General features: G+C 39.3%; 1 protein-coding gene across 1 annotated transcript in view; it reads left to right on the top strand.

Annotated features, from left to right (window-relative positions):
* Positions 1–19,268, top strand: part of PIGK (phosphatidylinositol glycan anchor biosynthesis class K) — a 65,929-nt gene that overhangs the window by 30,456 nt on the left and 16,205 nt on the right. Inside the window, exon 10 of the mRNA XM_066555952.1 lies at positions 13,160–13,235. Coding sequence (XP_066412049.1) covers positions 13,160–13,235 — 76 coding nt within the window. The remainder of the gene's footprint in view (positions 1–13,159; positions 13,236–19,268) is intronic.

The following is a 19,268-nucleotide window of genomic DNA, read 5'->3' as shown; positions in this document are numbered from 1 at the left end:
ATAGACATGTGGAAACTTAGCAGTGTAGTGCTATTAGTGGGTTGTGGAGGCTTGAAACATTGTATTGTGAGAAAATGCAGTCTGTCACTAACATAATGAGGTAGGAACACAACTGACTGACCTTTGACTATTTTGGTATATGAAACTAAACCCCACTAGGTGGTGCAAGTAAATAAACCACCTTGCAAAATACTTCTCTCTAGATGAATAAACTTGGGGAAACGGTGTCTTTCACCAACCTAAAATATATTATTTGATTGTTTACTTGGGTTTTTTTCATTTGTGGTTTTGTACAATAGTTATTAAAATTTAATATTTAATGCTGTCTTATCCTGGTCTTTTCCACATAACAGCCTTCCTATGAGCTGACTGAGGCATTTCCAAGCTTGGCATCTACTTTGAGTATTCCCGTTCAGGATATCTCTTGTTGCAGTTTATCCTATGTTTCCCTTTGGGTTTGCTTACCTTTATAGCTCTACTGTGTACATACAGGCAAAACTATTTGTTTGTTCAAAGAAAAGATTTCAAACAGTAAGTTGCAGTAAGGTACTGTCAATTTACAGTGGAGTGAATAAGGTTCCAGTAGAAAATAATTTTGGCATATCATGTATGTGGTTAGTCTATAAGGGTTAATGTGCATATCAAAGAGATCAGTAGTTCTATTATGTTTTATTTAGAAATAAACAGCAAGCCACAAAACGAAATTCCAGACCTTCACTGTACTCCTCAGTTCATATTGTGCTTGGCTATGCCATTGTCTTATATTCAGTCTATATAACCTTTCAGTATCCTCCACTCTCCACTGAAAACACCTCTTGTGCAATGGTGGTTTTACTGAAGATGCAATGGTATGTACATGGTCAGCATACTTTTACAGCCATAAGATCAGTAGCAAAAGTTTTTGAATAACAAGAAACCTCACATTCTTGAGATAAGTGGAAGACCCCAGGAATTTCTACCTGTGGAGAGCCATCAGCGCTCTCATGTTCTTATCAGTGATCATGTTGTAGCACAGTATGGCTTCCCTGTGGACTGCAGGCTGCAGCTCTTGTGGGAAGGCAGCGGTGCCGAAGGGCAGGTCAGGGAGTGCTGCAGTCAGGGAGTGCTGCAGGTGCTGCAGGCAGTCAGTGATGTTCCTGCTCAGCCACCAGCCCGACAGAGCTGTCCCTTTGCTGCTGCCACCTGCCCTGGTGTCCGTGTGCCGGCCCGCAGCCACTCCGGGGGCACAGCGCACCTCAGTACTGCATCATCACCTTGCAGGGCAGGACTCTGGCATGAGACAGAGCTGCAGGCACTGAGCAGCTCTCTAGAGAAAGTTCAGTGTATTACTGTGCAGTGTATTTACTGAAATGGAAATTTTTCATTTCAGAGTGCCTTAGGTATTCATCAGCTGGGATGGGTGTGTTTGCCGCATTCATCCCGGTGTTGACAAATGCGGGGTTTGGGGTTGGTGTTTTGATACGGGGTTTTTGTGGGGTCTTTTGCTGGGTTTCTTTTTCTAGGAAATAAGACATTAAAGTAGAAAAAGCTCATGCCCATGAAATCTCAGCTGACCGGCAGCCCTAAAGAATATATGCACTAATTACAAACAGGCAACACATACTCTGAATTTTGCAGTAAGATTCTGTTGCACTGTATAGCCTCTACAGAGTACACATAGAAAAATAGCAACAGAGATACCAGTCTTAAAATGCCAGAAGAAAATATTTTTTTCCTTAGTTTCCTTGGGCAGAGGACCAGCGTACTCAATTGCCATCATGCACTTTTGGCTATTACTAACTCCTAACCTAGAGTTGAACTACATGGTGATGCAAGCAGAAGGGCCTCGTGGTATGTCTCTTAAAACACTTTGATATTCCTGCTGTACAAAAATCCAGTGCCAATGGGTTTGGTTACTTATATTGGAGTAGCGTGTGGGAGTGCCACTTATGAGTGAGGATCCACTGTAGCTGAGCCATGAATATCTGCATATGCCCACCTTACACCATGATGTTCTCATTCAGAGCACTCTAACCGTTTTGGTGACAGGTACATTGAACATTCATGAAAATATGAGAGAAAATGGGTGATTTAAAAAGGAAGTTTGTTTTCCATGAAACACGTAAAACATGAAGTTAAAAGGTGCAAGACAGAATGTAAACTCTTTACCAGATTTCATATATTTGATGATATAGCATGTAAAATTCTTTAGAATGAAATCTTTTGGATCTGGCCTGCTTTGTGCTTCTCTTAATTTGGAGGTTTTTTTCTTAAGCATATTACTGTGTAATTGGAGTTGTTCCATTGTTTCTCTAACTGCTACTTATTCCATCTGAAGGTGTCAGAAGAGAAATCTGGCTTCATTATCTCTGCTAAATGAACTTTTAATTTTCCTTTAGTTTCAACGTTCCCTTTTATGCATGCATGTCTACACACACAGCAACACATACACATACACATACACACACACACACACACACACACACACACACACACATATATATATATATATATATTTGGGATTGTGAAAGACCTTGCAAAAGCACTGGAGAATTTGTTCTTCTATATAACATAAGATGCACTGAGAGGCTGAAATTCTAAAAACTGAGTGACAGATTGGCATTGTGATCTTTTCTGCTTTACACAGCCTCTTGGTGCTGGTATCTACTGATAATATACATTTAACATTCAGATTTACTGATGCAATGTTCTGTAGATTATAAATGTTTGCAGAAAATGACTTATAAATAATGGAAGAACAAACCATAAGAGCGAGATAAAGACTGAGATTAGGTTAAAAATACTAGGCCTCCAATCTTAGTTGAAGTTATAAATCATTTTTGTGTAAACCCTTGCATTTGTTTAAAAAGAAACAACATGGAATAATCCTCTGACAAAAGAGTGAATTTGCTACTTTTTTCTGGTTTATTTTTGAAAATAAAGCCAGGTGAACCTGTTTGTTTTATGTACTCCACTGTTGTAAGGCAGTCTTAGAAAGTCATGGTCAGCTTAAGTTTGGGCATGAGTGAATACTGAAGGTTTAATTTTAAAAGTTTAAGTCCCATTTTCAAAAATAACTATTTAATACTAGTCTTCATTAGATTTTTTTTTAGTGTAATAGTTCTACTAACATATTTTTACTGCGAGTTGAGTCCAGCCCATATAGGTGTTGTTGAAAAATGTGCTAATTAATTTTTTAGGAACTTACATTTCATAGAAGTAGCTTTTGCTTTATTGCATTATAAAGAAGGTCTTTGATGATTGCTTAAACATTGCTTGGCATTTACCATGCTGCAGAATTGATATGTAAATAAAAGCAAACTTTGTAAATAAATATTCCCTACTAAAATGGTTTTATCTCTTTACTCTTGCAGTAAGACAAATAAATCTGTACAGAGAATTTAAGGTAACTGAGAAGAAAGAAATGGGAGGGAGATGCCTGTAGCCCTCAGAGCTGTTTGTGTTCCTGCTCTAGCAGGAACTCTCTTCTTGTCCCTGGGAGACTGCAGAGAGAAAGGGTGCTGATAGCCTGTGGCACGCTCTGAGCTACTGCATCTGTCCCTTCCCAGCAAGAGGGGGTGAGGTAATCACAAATCTGGACTTGGCAGGTGTCTGAGATGCCAGATTTTGTGTCACGTATTTGGATTAGAAACCACCTGTGAATATTGGAAGTTTGGCTTCTCCAGCCTATGGCTTGGCTTTGCAGCTAGGAATAACTTGCAAATGCAGATAAGTGTCTTGTGTAGGTATAGCTGACAGATACTGGAATTAGTACAGCACTGAATTGAACACAAGGGCATAAAGTCCCTCTTTCTGTCCCTCAGGCTCAGACCTAGTGGCTTGCCTGGATAGGCAGGGGAGTTCCCAAGTTTGTGTGCCTGTTTGGGAGGCTGGCAGGTGGCATGCCATGTGCCAGGATAAGTATGATTTGCTGCTTCTGCTTTTGTTCCTGAGACTACTTAAATTGTATGGGCTCAAAGGCTATAAGGTTTGTAAAGTACTGAACTTCATATAGAACACTCTGGTTAGTATACAGCAGTCTGTGGTGGACAGGAGACAAGTCCTTTTTGGTTCTAATACTGTGAAATAAGTGAGGACAGAAAGGCAGACCATAAAGTACTAATATGAAGAAAAAGGATGGCTTCTTTAAGGAATCAAACATTGATAGATTCTTTGTTCAACATCAGCAGATTCAGTAACCTGCAGTACCTTGGCCTCAGAGAATATAATGTCTAAGTGTTTGTATTTGAACTGGAGGTTTCATCTGCCATTAACAAGAACAAACAAACCAGAATGCAGACAAAAGTAGGGCACAAGTCATCTATAAATAAAAGAAAATCATGGTCCCAGAGATGATAAAAAGACTGATAAAAAGTTTAAGAGCTACATACATTCTATGCAGATTTCTAGAAGCAAAGCCCTTCTTAAGTGGTTAGCAATATGTTGTTATATAGGTACATGCATTGACAGGAGAATAAAGCATTTGTTGCTGGCTGACTGGAGTGCTACTCAATTCTGCCTGCTGTGGCCGCTCTTAGAACCCTTAGAGTTGGCTACAGAGAAGAACAGCACTGGTGAAAAAGGGAAAAACAGTTGATTAAATTTTGTAGTATAATGTTCTGCAACTCTTGGTGTATCTTGGTTGTCTGCATTATGGAAATGTGTTACTGATCATATTGTAGCAAAAAAGATCAAAAGCAACATCTAGTATTCAGGAGAGACATGATTGCAGAGTAAACCATTTCTCAAAAGCCCAGAACGGTAATTTTTATGATTAATTTCCTGAGCACCTAGGGTATAGCATGTTTCAAGAAAATCTGGCTCTATGACTGGTACCGGTGTATGCTCATTTATACACTTGCAGACAGACAGTTGGTGCCTTCCCTTGTAATGTCTTGTCCACAGGGGCTGGGATCTGCCAGGAGGATCAGCAGCCCTGCTGTGAAGGACCTGGAGGTGCTGATGGGCACCAGTGCCATCACCATCAATAAAAGGACAAGCTGCCTTCTGAGCTCCACAAGGAGGAGTCTGATCAGCAGATTGAGCAATACTGTTATCATTTCTCTTTGGTACTGCTGAAGCCCTACCTGAAACTGTGTTTGGCATTTAACCTTCCCCTTCAATAAAGATTTTGAGAGAGGTTGCCAAGATGGTCAGGGCTGAGGGCACACATCCTGTGAGAGAGCTGGTTGAGAGATTTGGGCTTGCTTGCCCTTTAAAGGCAGAAATGTAACAGCAGGCTGCAGCTGTTTGGAATGCAGTCACAGAGGTGGTTAAGGTAAACTCTTCTTGTGCAGCAAGAGGCATTGGCTGTAGGTTGTGGCTTGGGAGGTTCAGGTTGTGCATGAGGAGAAATGTTTGCAAAGGGTGAGTTAGCACAGAGAGGTTGTGGAGGTTGTGAAGATTCAGGTGGGCAAAGCCGTGGCTGACCTGACCTCGTGTTGAGAGGCTGAACTGGACGGTCTCTGAAAGTACCTTAGAAACAAGACTTCTGTAATTCTGTAATTCTGTGGTTACTTCCCTTGATGGACTGGAGTAAAGGGTCAAAAAAGCAAAATGGGAAGCTTGAAATGAAGGGGGTAAGGTAAAAGGTCTGAGGATGGTTTTGGGCAGAGAAGAGGCAGAGAACAATGCTACTTTGACAGATTTGTGTACTGAACTAGGCAGTCTCATGAGAAATTATAGCTGGATTGTACATTATGTGACTCTTGAACTGAAAAATAGAAATATATACTGTAGGTGTAGAAATATTGGGACTTAAAATACGTGTATTATGAGGTTTTTAGGAGGTGATTGTTGAAAAGTGTAACAATACAAACCAATACAGATACATTGTTTAGTTTGAATATGTGCAGGAAGGAACAGTAGTATTAAACACAAAATCAACTTTGCTGTAAAGACTAATTGGGGCCACTAAATAATGGAACTGCTATCCTGGCACGTTCCCAGGTTAATTCTCTGATTTAAAAACATCTTCCTACTGATTTTCCTGACTTGCAGTGCACTGGCAGGTGGTGTTGAATTGGTCTACATAAAGATCGGGCACTGTTGATAAACTTTCAGTTGTGAAAAATGAACAAGTGTGCTTCATCCAGCTGAAAGTATAATTCCAGCATGTGCTGGTAACAGTATTTAAACTGGATGTGTGATGTGGTGGCATGGGAGGATTTGGACTTTGTTCTTTGAGACTACTGTGAAATTCAGTCATAGGTTTCCAGACACAGAGCGATAATTAATAACCTGGGTGGTTTTTAACCACTCTTGGAAATGTTTCCCATGCAGTTAGGAGGGAATGGATTCAAGGGGCAAATTTGCAGCCCTGGTTCTTAAGGACAACACATACTTCAAACTGGGTCAAACATTTGCTCAGTGAGGTGGGCAGTGTTCTGTTTTGACTGATTTGAAGCATCAGTAGAAGCTCCTCTGATATTGCTGGACTTGTCTTTATGAACATGGGCCAAGATTGGGAAATTTGACACTTGTATTCTTTTTTTTCCCCACAAAACCTGCATGTTGTGAGAATGAATTAGCATTAAGCTATGAGCACCTCCTTTTAGCTGTGGACTCAAATGGTGATTTTCAGTGATAGAGGAGAGACTTAGTGAGTCTTTTTATCTCCAAGTTTTGATTAGCATTTTGTGCTTCAGCAGCATCATCGTGTGGAAGTTTTAAATTAATTCAAAAGAGATTTTCTAATTTACCTAAAATGTGGAATAGTTGAGATAACAAAATGAAGCCCTATAGGTCATGTGGTTTCCAGTAGCAGGAAAGTCAGTTCTGCTTACTTAAGCTAATATTCTTTGTAATTCCTTCCTTCAGTCTTGCCTCAGAATAAAAATGGGAGCAGGGAGAACAGAGAATCCCTTCAGCAACATTTTTTGGCAAAAGTCATTGGCTAGAAAAGAGGAGAGAGACAATACTGGTCAGCCTGTGTTAAAACACACTATAGATTTCTATTGCCTCTTTTTAGGATCTTAATATGGCTAAGAATATGTGGCTTGACAAAGGTTAATCACCCGAAATTCTTCACATAGGAAATTGTGTGGATCACAGAAAGACAGAGAAAACATTTGTTGCAGTCAATTTTTAATCAGTTTATGAACTTATGTCTGGCAGACTCTGGGAACACCAGCAGACCTTTTTGTGATCAGGTCCAAGAGAAAGTGCTGTGCATTCACAGACTTCAGATATTTTTTAAACTCCAGAAATGAGTATGTGCGACTAGTTTGGGTCAAAATCTTTCACATTTATTTGAAAAGAAATTAGCAGATTACAGAAAGTATTTTGCATTTCTAAACTGCAAGATGTTTTGCTACTTTATTCCACAGGAATAGCTCTCTGTAAAGGCCAGCAAGCTGAAGTGGTTAATTTTACTTCACAATGCAAGTCAGTAGCATCCTTCTTTAAAAAATTATAAAACTGATTTTGTCTAACACTGATTTAATTTTTCATCACATCAAAGATATTTTCACTGTCAATTTATTTTTTCCTTTATCTTTATATTCTATTGTTCATTTTTGTGCAATCTTCCTTTGAAGCTGTCTTTGATAGTCTGCCATCTGCAAACATTACTGAGTGGAAGCCACAGCATTTGTGGAAGAGAATCTTGGCTGTGCCTGTGAAATGCCTGTACATTTCCACCGCAGCTCCCTCCTCTCCTCGTCTTTGGATGTGCAGCAGTGGTTTTCCCATCCAAAGGTGCTCAGACTGCACAGCAGTGAAGGGCACAGATGAGTGTTACTGTTGTGAGACAGCCCTGCAAGGTCCCCCAAGGCCAGCCTCCAGCTGCCCAGCGTTCCAAAGCCCAGGACTAGGGTGGTGAAGGAACTTGTTTGCATTTTAGGTCTTTAGAGGGAGGCATCCACGCTGACCTGAGCAAAGGTTGAAGCAACAAAATGTACACTGAGTTTTGACCCTTTAACTAAAAAACTGTGCCAGGAAGGAGATGCTGTGAGGAAGTTCCCTGGAATGATGATGGTCTCAAGTATTTGCTTCTCTTCTTTGTGACTATCCATGTGGTAAACATTCATGTAGACAAATCTGGCATTTTCTTATAAAGATGAGAAAAGCATTGATGAGCACACTCTTGAGAGAAGAGCAGAGTTAAGCATGATCTCACCTTTTCAAGCACTGGTGTTTTCCATGTATCTTAGTTCTTCTGTTGTTTAAACATACCCAATTCTTAAATATGTATGAAGTTAGGATTTAACAGATAGATCAAGTACCTGGCATCAATCCAAGGTCTAATTCTTAATCTTCTGTACTATGGATATGGTAGATAAATTTCTCAATGGCCAATTTTAAAAACTATTCACTCAAACCCGACATAGCCCATTTCAGCCTCTCTTTAATAGGAAAGCTAATAACTTTTTCTGATGTGGTGCATAAAGCTCTGGTATTTTGTTTTCTTTTTATTGCCACATGCAAGCGTGTTCCTGTATTTACAGTCAATAAAGCTATCAGTGCTATACACAGGTTTAGATTAATAATTTCAGCCTTTTAGTCTTGGGTATCAGGTTTAGGCACTGCTGTATTATTTGCATCCCTTGGGCTCATGCTGACTGTCCAGGCAGTTGCAATGTTTCTGCTCAGAGCTGCTTCTACAAGGGCCACAGCCCATTCTGGCATTTTCATTCACAGTATTCAGAAGTCATGTCTCAAACAAGCCAGGCAGCACTCGAGTAGTACAAATTGTGTCTGCAGAAAAGAAAGATGGTGATCCCCAAACCCCTTCTTCTCATGCATTTTTGTCTCTGATAGCCCTTTGTACCCTGTTCACACTCTGACTTCAGTTTGGAATGCTTCAAAAGAGTTGATTCCTTATTAGGACTTACCATCAAAGAACAGGAATTTCAAAAGAGATGCAGTATTATCTGTACATGGGTCATAGGTGTGAAATTCTGTGACCTTTCTGAGCCATCAAGTCTAGGGAACATATAAGAAGGAAGAAATACTAGCCTTAGTCCTGCTGCCTGTTATGTTAGTGAATGTTTATATTAACCCAGAGAGCCAGGTTTTGTTACCTAGACTTTTCTGTCCCTTAAATGTCTTAATAGCCCATTTCTGCCATGAGCTAACCAGTTAGTGATCACATGCTGTACTTTTTTCCCCCCTGTATTTTTGTAGTACTTGCAGAAGATAAAATACATCTCTGCCCTAAAGCCACTGCAGCTATTCTGTGTAGAAGACCATGGGCTGGGTTTGCACTTGTGGGAGAATGTGCCGCCCCCTCATGCTCGGAATTTATTTTTCTTTAGCACACGTTGACTGTCTCCCTTCAGAGCTAGCATACAAATATAAATAGCAAATAAGATATTTCACCAAATATCTTGACACGTTTTACTGGATTTAGATTCACTTTCCACAGTTTCTGTTTCATGCTCACTTTCCTTCATCTAAGAGCAGTTGCAGTGGCAGTATAAAAATAGCTTTTAAATTGAATTTTTCAAGATCCTCCTCTTCTGCTATCTCTTACTGCTTCCCACTTCTCTTCTGATTTTACAATTCTTTCTACTTTTCCCCCTGAAAATCAAGATCTCCTTATGCTTTGCATTACCAGCTGTCAGGCATGATGCTGTATATGCTGATATGCCACTGTGTTAGCTTGCTTTGCCACTGTTGGCAGCACTCTGCTGTCATGCTCAATTGAGACAGAAAGGACTGTTTCTTACTGGAAAATTAATTCATGAAAAACTACCTTTGTTTCTGTAATATAATTGTTTTGAAAGAAATTAAACATACAAAGAAAACTGTATTACAAGAAATTAGTCCTTAATTTTATAAAGGTTTAAGTGTCAAATATGAATGAACTAAACACAGTGAGGCCAACTAATTTAGTGAAATTACAGCCTCAAATTGCCACATGTGATTTGAGCACAAATTCCATCAGCTGAGATGGTTTTTGTATTTGGATTTTTTTCCTGATATAACTAGTTCTGAGCAAAAGGGAATGCATCCCCAGGCATCTGGAAATTATCTCTGGAGGGAGTAACCAATTTGCTTGTGTCCCTTTGTGAAAGGGAGAGACAAGGTCAGAAGAATTGTATTGGAGATGATCTTTATCCTGACGTGTTCTCCTCCTCCACCCTGCAAAAGAGGAGGAAGTAGAACACCTCTTCTGTGCTGACCCGTTTCTTCCCTCTAGGCCTTTCTATCCCTTATGCTTTCCTGGTGAGGACTGCCTTTTGCAGGATATTCTGCCAGTCTAGGAGTGCTGGTGGGCTGCTATTCCTAGGGCTGAAATGGAGGAGCCGTTTTGCAGCAGGTTTCTTTGTCTTGGGCAGTACAGACTGCCCTGATGGGCTTTCTTTGATCCATGGCAAAAGTGACCAAGGTAACCGAGCTGACCTCCTCAAAGACAGGTGAGGCTGCAGCTGTGCTTGTGAGCCAGGCTGGCATCCTGTCCTGCAGCCACCTCAGCGTCACCGTCCTGTGGCCCCTGGCACCAGTGTGGCTCACCCCAGCTGCAGAATGGCTTTGAGTGGTTCAAGGCTCAGCACCTGCCTGGAGCAGCCAGCTGGGGATGCAGCCCCTGCTTTGGGGGAGAGAATTCAGCCATTTGTGAGCTGTATCATGGGGTTTGATCTTACTGGCCCTGAGCTGTCTCTATTCTTACAGAAATGACTGGTTAAAACGCACCCTTTGTTCCACTTGCAGGGGATTTTAGGCTTATCTGCAGGAGAGAAGAATCAAAAGTCTTCTTCTACAAGTCTTTTGTAGACTTGACAGTTAGTACATCACTAAACACATATACAAAACATCCATGGCATTACAGCAAAAACTTTGAGAAAACATTTCTGAAACTTCTCTTCCAAAACACCTGTGTGTGTATGGGTAAACATTTTAGAGTGTGGGTATATAAATGTAGATGTTTATTCAAATACAATAGAATGTCCACCTACCTAATCTATATTTTATAATTCATTTACGTATAAAATATAGTGTAGTTCAAGTGACTTGGTTTTTTTTCAGAAAGTAAATTAGAAAAAAAAGTAAAATGTCTTTTTTAATGTTGAAAGGCTCCTATCAGCGTAATTTCAATTTAAATCTAATTACTTCAAAATGCATGTTTATACTACTCTCCCCTTCCTCTTTTTCTTTAGTTAAGCTTCCTAAGGCTTAAAATTATCTTGATAGTTTTTCTTTATTTTTTTAATCCTTTTTAATTTGGAGGAAAGTCTTTTTTTCTTGCAGTTGACAAGGAGTGTGTTTGACAATGCAAGGGAATGCTGATTTCATCTACAAAGAAAAACTGCCAAATTTACAAGGTCCTTGACACAACAGACAGACAAGCTCTTTTTTTTTATTTCTGCTAAAATTGATTTATAGTAATTTTAGCTGTTACTTTCAGCTTCAGGTGTTTAATTTTGGGAATTGAGAAACTTTTTTTTTTTTTTTATTTCTCCAGATTTGCAGTGTCCCTGTAAAAACTGTAGAGATAAGTATTCAAGATATTGATGAATATTGTGTTGTGTGTACAGTTGTTTCATATCTAGAACTATGACTAAAAAATGGGCTTAGGTAGCTGCTATCCATAAATCAAGGTGTGGTGTCAGCTAACAGGCTCCCAGCAGAGCAGAAGTGATCTCCAATTCACACTGACTGTGTTTCCCAATCAGGACCAATGACAGAAAGTAGGGAGGAATTGAGTGGAAAGATTCCTTCTGCACTCTGTGGTGGAGTTGCTGAGGCCCCTCTAAGCTCAGATGGTTGCACTGGACTACAACAGCAGTGTATTTACTGTTAAAAGTATGAATTCATCATTGTCGTAGTAATCCCAAAACTCTAAAAACCATATCAGTAAATGAGCTCTATCTGAAGACCAGCTTCAGCAGTTCAGAGCCTGCTTATTTAATTTGTCTTAAGCACATTAAACGGTTCTGGGCAGGCTGTCACTATGATCTTTGAAATATTGCTGTGTTTCTTTTGTTCTCTGCTTTTAAATTTCTTATACAGTAAGACTTTCATACTCTGTTCATTACAAATTTCTGGATATTCAGACTCTTATTTGAGCTTAAAGCCTTTCAAACCACAGCAGAAATTCAGTAGTGGGAAAGGGGAGAGATGTGCACTTTGTCCTCTCTTTTTCCACAGCCTGTTGACTCCCAGTGCAGACACTAAGCCTGGAGTTTCTGACTCTTACCTGGCAGCTGGTCTGCAGGTCAATTAACCCAGCAGTTCTGGATCCTTTTTCACTAGAATAAGTATAAGGTTTGAGCCTGAAAAATAATGTCTTGGCCACAGTTTTTGTCTGAAAATAATTCTACATCAGCTTAGAGAAGGGCCTTGTTTTTGTCAGGATCTTTTTTCCCCTTCACTTCTTGTCAAAGTGCTCAAATTCCTATATTCAAAACTCTTCAGAAAAATAGAGGAATGGCTGATGAAAAACTTGAGTGATGCTTTGAAAGTGTAGCACATGCTGTGGAGCTCCAGTAGATGAAAGCAGCATGGTTGAAGGGTTTAAAACATGCTTTCATATTAATCTACTATCATGTAAATATTCTTTTAAGACACTGCTTATGGATTCCAGTTTTTCAGCTGCAACCACAGTTTATTCAAAATTTAAAGGGTTATGATGTATTTTCTTTGTGAAATATTCACTCTACTTTTTTTTTTCCCACACTAGCTTCTTGGCTTTTTGATAACCAGGACTACACACTACTGTACTGGCAAATGCATGAATATTTGTGGTGTTCAACTTCTACCACATCTAAACACTGCTGTGCACTTGCAGCAAAAATGGGAAATGGTGAATAATCCCTCCTGCCTTTTGAGATGGTCATATTTGAATTATGTTGGCAGGATTGAGTGAAGAAGCTTGTATTGTTAACATTGCTGAATCTGCTCTGTAAATGCATAAGACTTTTTTTCCATGGGGATTTCAATCCAGCTTTCACCAGTCCTTGTTCACCTAAAACGAAATTTAAAGGTTTTCTTAGGTTTCTGCTGCTAAATTTGTGCTTTATGTCAGGGAAAAAAATGCACAATGTTATGAACATTTCTGTTTACTATAGATTTGTTCTTTGACTCAACTTCATAAGAAATACATTCCATTATTGTCACAAAATACACTTTTTCTTCATCCTTAAGCAAAACAGTATCCTGAAACACTTAATTTCATTAATTTAATTTGGTAAACATTGTACTAACTTTGACACACATGAACTTTCTTTCTTCCTAGGTTTCCAGAGGAGGAGTTGGCAACAGAGCCACTAAAATATGCTGAACAACTTCCTGTAGCTCAGATAATACATCAGGTAAGTCTTTCTATTTTAAAAATTCCTTTGAAAATAAAGAACATCTGTAATACTTAAACTGCTTTTCTAGGTCACACAGAATTAATGTCCTCATGCTGGAAGTATGTATAAACAAGATACTCTTGTTCAGATGACAACTATTAAATTATAAAAGTCTCATTCTGAACATGGCAACGAAAAGATGCTTGCTGTATGACATGGTTAACACTTCAGAGCTACTTGTTAGAGGTGTTGTGTGTCTGCTGATAGAAAAGAAAAAAAATCCATTAATTTCTCCAAATTTGCATCTTGACCTAAATCGTACTTCCCTTCCTGAAAAAGCAGCCAAAGTACGGAGTCATTATCGTGGAATAATTGTCATGATGAGTTGAGCAGGGAAAGCAATCTTTCCTCCTAATACAATTCTGAATTAGCACCATTTTATTTCTAACTATAGCAGTAGCATCATACTTTCTGCTTCGAACAGGGTTTTTTTGTTTGCTTTTTGTTTTGCACAATTAAAAGGTTTCTATTTTTCCTAGCTTGTGCCTTCTAACATTGTCTTTATTTAAATGCAGTACTGTGCTATTGATTTAAGTAAACAAATGAGGGATGATGTGGACATACAAGCTGGAATTAAAGTTTTTCTTGTAACGTGTCTCCCCCAGTTCATGGCAAGGAGGAAGAAGAGATCTTTTCTGTGCAGAAGATTCTATATTCCCTTCTTGCTCTTTCCTCAGAGTTCAAGGCCTGGTTTTTCATCCATCCTGATGGGTAGATCAGGTACCCAGTCTGCATTCAGGTGTCTCCTCATTCTTTGCTGTCAGCCTCAGAGGGCTCTGCCTGTTGTGTGGAAAAGCTTATGGCCAAACAGCACACATAAAACTTGGGTCAGACATGACTGGGGAGACTTAGCATTCCCCATCTTGGGGATGCCTTAAAGGAAGGCTAAATGACCTATTCTGTTGCAGTAATTTTGAATTTTTTCAAAATTAAATAAATAATTGTTAAACTTATAAAACTATAAAATTATAGATGTGAGTCCTGCTTCAGGGATAAGTAATTACAGTTTTCTTAAGTCAGGGCTAAACAGGTCACATTACTGTTTTCCTAATGGTATCTTGGCTGTATGGAATCTTCCAGGTAATCAAGTATGTTCTGAAAAATTGACCCGAAATGTGGAGAAGAGGATGACAGTTCATGTTGGGAGACAAAATGGTGCAGTTCATTCACTGCCTTGAGATAAGGAAAATTTCCAGATTGAAAACTGGGACTTGTTAGTGGTCAGAGTAGCACTAAGCCAGAGAGGCAATGTTAGATAAAGCTGTGGTTTCAGACTCAGCTGTTTCTAAACACTTCAAGATCAACAGGATCAAATAAAAGTCCACTAAGTCCCTTAATAGAATTTTGTAAACAACTTTTTGTGTATTAATTATTATCATAGATCTTCCCAAATACCTTTGTCAATAAGTGTTTTAAAGCATTGAGTTCATGCTGCAGGCAGTGCTGGTTTTACCTTAAAGAAAACATAAGCTTTATTTTAAAACCTTAAAGTGTACAAGCCTTTCCTGAAAGTTGTAAGCACAAGGGATTTTAAAACTTCTGGCTGAAATCTGCGCCTTCAGGAAGAATTTCTGATGTGTTCAGAACATGGAAGATTGGAAATCAGGACCAGTTTGTATGTCAGGAACTCCCTGGTGTTGTCAGAGCTTCAAATGACCCAACAGCCTGCAAATGTCACATTTAAAATTCTGTCTTCATGCCTGACTCTCAGCATAAATGAATTAAACAGCAGAGCAGGCAGCCAGTCAATATGTTCTTAACAGTGAGAGTGAGCAATGAAACAGTTTGGGGGTTGTTTGGAATCAGTAAATAGAAAGTGCATGGAATGGCTCACCTAGAGGAAAAGCTCAAATAGGAAACAGAATTAACCTTTAAAATGGTCGAGCAGACCAAATGTCATAGCAATATTTTTACAGCATTAGGTGGGTAATAACCACAGAGTGTTCATTTGGCCACTGTGTGTTACACTGCAATAGAGTGTTGTGCTGTGCAAAGGCAAAAAGCTGGGTTCATGTGCTCTCGTCTGTTTGCTGAACTTGCCAGTAGTACAGAGCTGGGGTCTGCACAAGGCAGCAGAACAGACCCAGCAGAACTGAGAATGTCTTGGATGCAGAGAAGGCAGATAAAGGAACATTGCTCAGCTGTGGGGACAGGAGTTTGGCACCCTGCCCTGGTGTGTGTGAGGCTGATGCCCTGGCTGAGCTGCCACCAGCTGAGCATCACTGCACCAGCACTGTGCTGAATTAGCTCTGCTGAGAACCCCTTGTACACTTCTGAGGGACCTGGCACAACTGGGACAAGTTGTGCAGGGGCCTTGTTTATATGAAAAAGGATTTTTTTGCTCTAAGAATAAAGGAAATTATAAGAAACCAAAAAGCGACAAGAGTAACAACAGTGAATAGTATTTGTGGTGTTTTATGATGCTGTATCCACATGGATACATACATACTCTAGACATACATAACAGCATCAGTGCTGTGTACTTATAGCATAAATATACATTAAAATTTCACAGTGGTGGACAGATATCCTAAATTAATATTATGTATAAAGTACATTTTAATTATACTTTTAAGCCAACATAGCCACTACTACTATCCAGCTTTAAAATTGGATGAATTTATTCTCCTGAACACTACTAAAATACTCCATGTGCTTTTAACTGAAATAAAAAGCCTCTAGTGCTTGGTAAAGGAATGCAGTCATTAATATAAACTTGTAAAAGTAGAACTTTCAGAGTAATGCCCACATGAGACAGCCTTTTTAATGAGATTCCCTCTGTACAGCCATGCATACAATGCTCCTACTTACAATAAGTTTATGCTACTTGGAATAAGGCCAAAAAAAAAACCCCAAACCAAAACCCAAACTAAAAAGAAGAGAAAAAGAAGATTATTTTAATTCTGCACTTGTCTTTAGTCAAAACAGGTCTGGTGGAAGAACAGGGCAAACTGCATTTGAGAAGATTGTTTCCATTTATCATAAATTATATTCATTGCTGGCCTTGCAGTTCAGCAAATCATTTTAATAAAAGTACCTAACTTCAGTGCCAGTGCTTGTGCTTGGAATGTCACTGTGTGTTAACATACTTGGCCTAATCAGGATTTAGGATATTGAAGATATTTAAATTGTTATAGGTGTCTTACTGATGGAAAAATGTTTTATTGATGAAAGGCACATTTCAGCAGATAAACACCAGATATCCTGATGGTGTTATAATTGAAAACAAAATGAAACAGCAAATTCAGACCACAGTCAACTTGCATACTTATTTTAGTCCATTTCAAACCATTAAGCAGATAAATGAACATGCTGTTAAACCAGGATGATATTTCAGGAAGGTGACTTGCAGCCTGTAGTGGAAATTGCACAATTTACTTGAAATCTGACAAGGTTTACAGCTGCAGGTTTACTTAAAAATAAGGAGTTCCTTAGGTATTTTTTTCATGGGGGGAATGTTACATGTAATATCCAATTAAATTAGATAGAGTTTCCTTTTGGAGATGTAAGTTTGGTTTGTAGAAGTTTTACCCTGTGCTTTTGTGTTGCCTCTCCATGAGAAGGCTCAGTGCCAAATGCCTTCAGTAATTGCAGGAGCTGCTGGGAAGCTGTGCTGACCCTTGGAGGAGGTGTCTCTGTTCCAGGGTCTGGTGGAGCACGGGGAGCTTGGCTCACTCCAGCCTTGGGGAGAGAGGGGGAGCTGCTCTGAGGGTGTTGGCTCCAGTCACCATAGGGAAATTAAACAGGACATTTATGAAAGATGATGGGAGGGGGATCTCCAGAGTTAAAAATGTACAGCCTGATGGCCATCAAAGGATGCTGCAGGGTTGCAGTTCTGCAGTAATTCTTGTAGGAAGGCCTTTGTTTCCATCATTTCTGTGCTTCTGTAACAAGTTTGCAGCCATTACCCACCCCACCCTTCCCCCAGGAAAAAATCCTTTTGCTTTGAAGATCAATTTTTTGTTGATTCTCAGGGCCTCATTCTCACATTGTAGAGGGTGGTTAGTTTATTGCATTTGTTGTTGTTATTCTGGTTTCATGCTGATTTAATTGACAGAGGTTTTCTTCAGCGGCATTTGCCAGAAATTGTTGAAACAGTATTAAGAAAACAGAACACACTATGTTGTATAGATTTTTTTGAAATATCCTTTTATTATCTATAACACAACAATTTTAGCTCTCAGACTTAAAATATTTTCACAAACATTAAAGTGGTTTACGATCTGTGTGAAACGTTCAATATGGAAAGTAACCCATCACATGGCGAGACAGTCTTGAAACACAGCTTTAAAATTCAGGGATCACACAAGCTCCTTGTCCATTGCCTTGCAGCTGCTCTTTGGCAGTTTATACAGTTCAGGAGTTCCCCTCACTCCCAGTCTGCTTCTATCCTGATGCTGGAGTCTTTGTTCCTATAAATGTTTTATAAAGCCATTAGTGTTCAGAACCTTGGCTAAGTGTGCAAGGTGTTTAATAGCACAACAGTAACCCAGATTTTTATTTTTATTTTTGATGCAGACAGGAGGTTTTGTTTATGAATATTAATTTATTAAAAATTTTAAAGTACTTTGATAAGTGATACTTGCATTTTACTGTGTCTTTACAGGCTAAGAGGTTCAAAAACAACTTGTATACTTAGATGTCTCAGGTTTGATGTGCAAAGTTTTAGACACAGCTATTTATACATTCTTTGAAAATCCATTCATGCAGCTGTGTTTGAAAATAACTTTGAAGCATATCTTGCTTTTTAGAACTCTGGTCATGGTATTCAGCTGAATGATGTCAGAGATAAAATACAACCTTTCACCAAAAGGTCCAGGTTCTGCTGCACCTGCTAGCACAGACACAGGTCTGCTCAGGTAGGGATGCTTTTCTTTGTCAAAAATGGATTTTGTCAGGATGATTGAAAATAGATTTTTCATACCAAATATTAAAAAGTACACTGACTTCAGAGTCCAGTTTTATTTTAACAAAATACATCACTTGGCTTCCCACCAAAAAGCCTTGTGACGTGTCAGCCTGCCCTAGGACACCTGCCTGGTCAGGCTTTGCCACTGCAGTGCTGAGCAATGTGCTGAAGACAAGTGTTGTCCCCTTGCCATGGCCCCTTCTTGTGGCCATTTGGGAGTGTCTGTAGAACAGCAGCCTGTCCTGCCAGGGCTCTCACCTGCCTGGTCCAGACTACAGGTGAGGAAAGCTGTTTCTGATGCACATCATGGAAATGTGTTGTGTGCTCTTCCTCACCAGCTCACCTGAAGTGGTTTTTGGGGCTCAGGCATTCTGTGCAGAGCTAAACCCAGGTGTGCTGTACCCCTTCTGCTGAACCTTTCTTCATCTAGAGCACTTGGGATGTATTGGAGTTAGAAATCAATGTGTCTCCTATGTTTGGGTTTTTTCCATTTCTTTTCTGTATTAAACATATGTTTGTGAATTGTTTAACCTAGAGGTGATTTGGCTACATTTTATAACTATAATGGAAATGGTCTCAAGTGGAATCATGACTGGATGTCATCCAGCACATAAGAACTTGCTTTTTGCCTAAATTGTAAACAGTATATAGACTTAATTTCTCTTACTGCTGTGTAAATTAGAGATTATTTAAATCTTTTGAGCTTTCTTTAAATTGAATGCTATCTAGTAGAAAATTTGGTGCTCAAAAGGATCAGAAGAAAAAGAGCTATTACTGCACACTTTTCCCAACCAAACCAATTATGTCATAGAGCAGCAGAGGTATTCCTGCCAACACCTTGTGCTACTTGGTGCATATAGGTGCTTTGAAGTTCACTCCCTAAGATTTCTTCTAATCCTAAGTTTGGTTCAAGAAGTTGAGGTGCAGAATTGTGCTGTGTGTATGAGTCATGTAATGTATTAAGAATGGCACAGTCCCCCCTTTCTCTGACTCACTGCAAGAAATCACCAAACTCAATCTTGACTTGGTTATAGGTGGTACAGATCTTTTTACTGGCAGATCATTAAAGCAGAGATTTTTCA

Source organism: Molothrus aeneus, chromosome 9 (genome assembly GCF_037042795.1).
Source record: "Molothrus aeneus isolate 106 chromosome 9, BPBGC_Maene_1.0, whole genome shotgun sequence".
NCBI lineage: Eukaryota > Metazoa > Chordata > Aves > Passeriformes > Icteridae > Molothrus > Molothrus aeneus.
The sequence above is the reverse complement of the archived record's forward strand: the minus strand, read 5'-3'. Positions and strand labels throughout refer to the sequence as shown.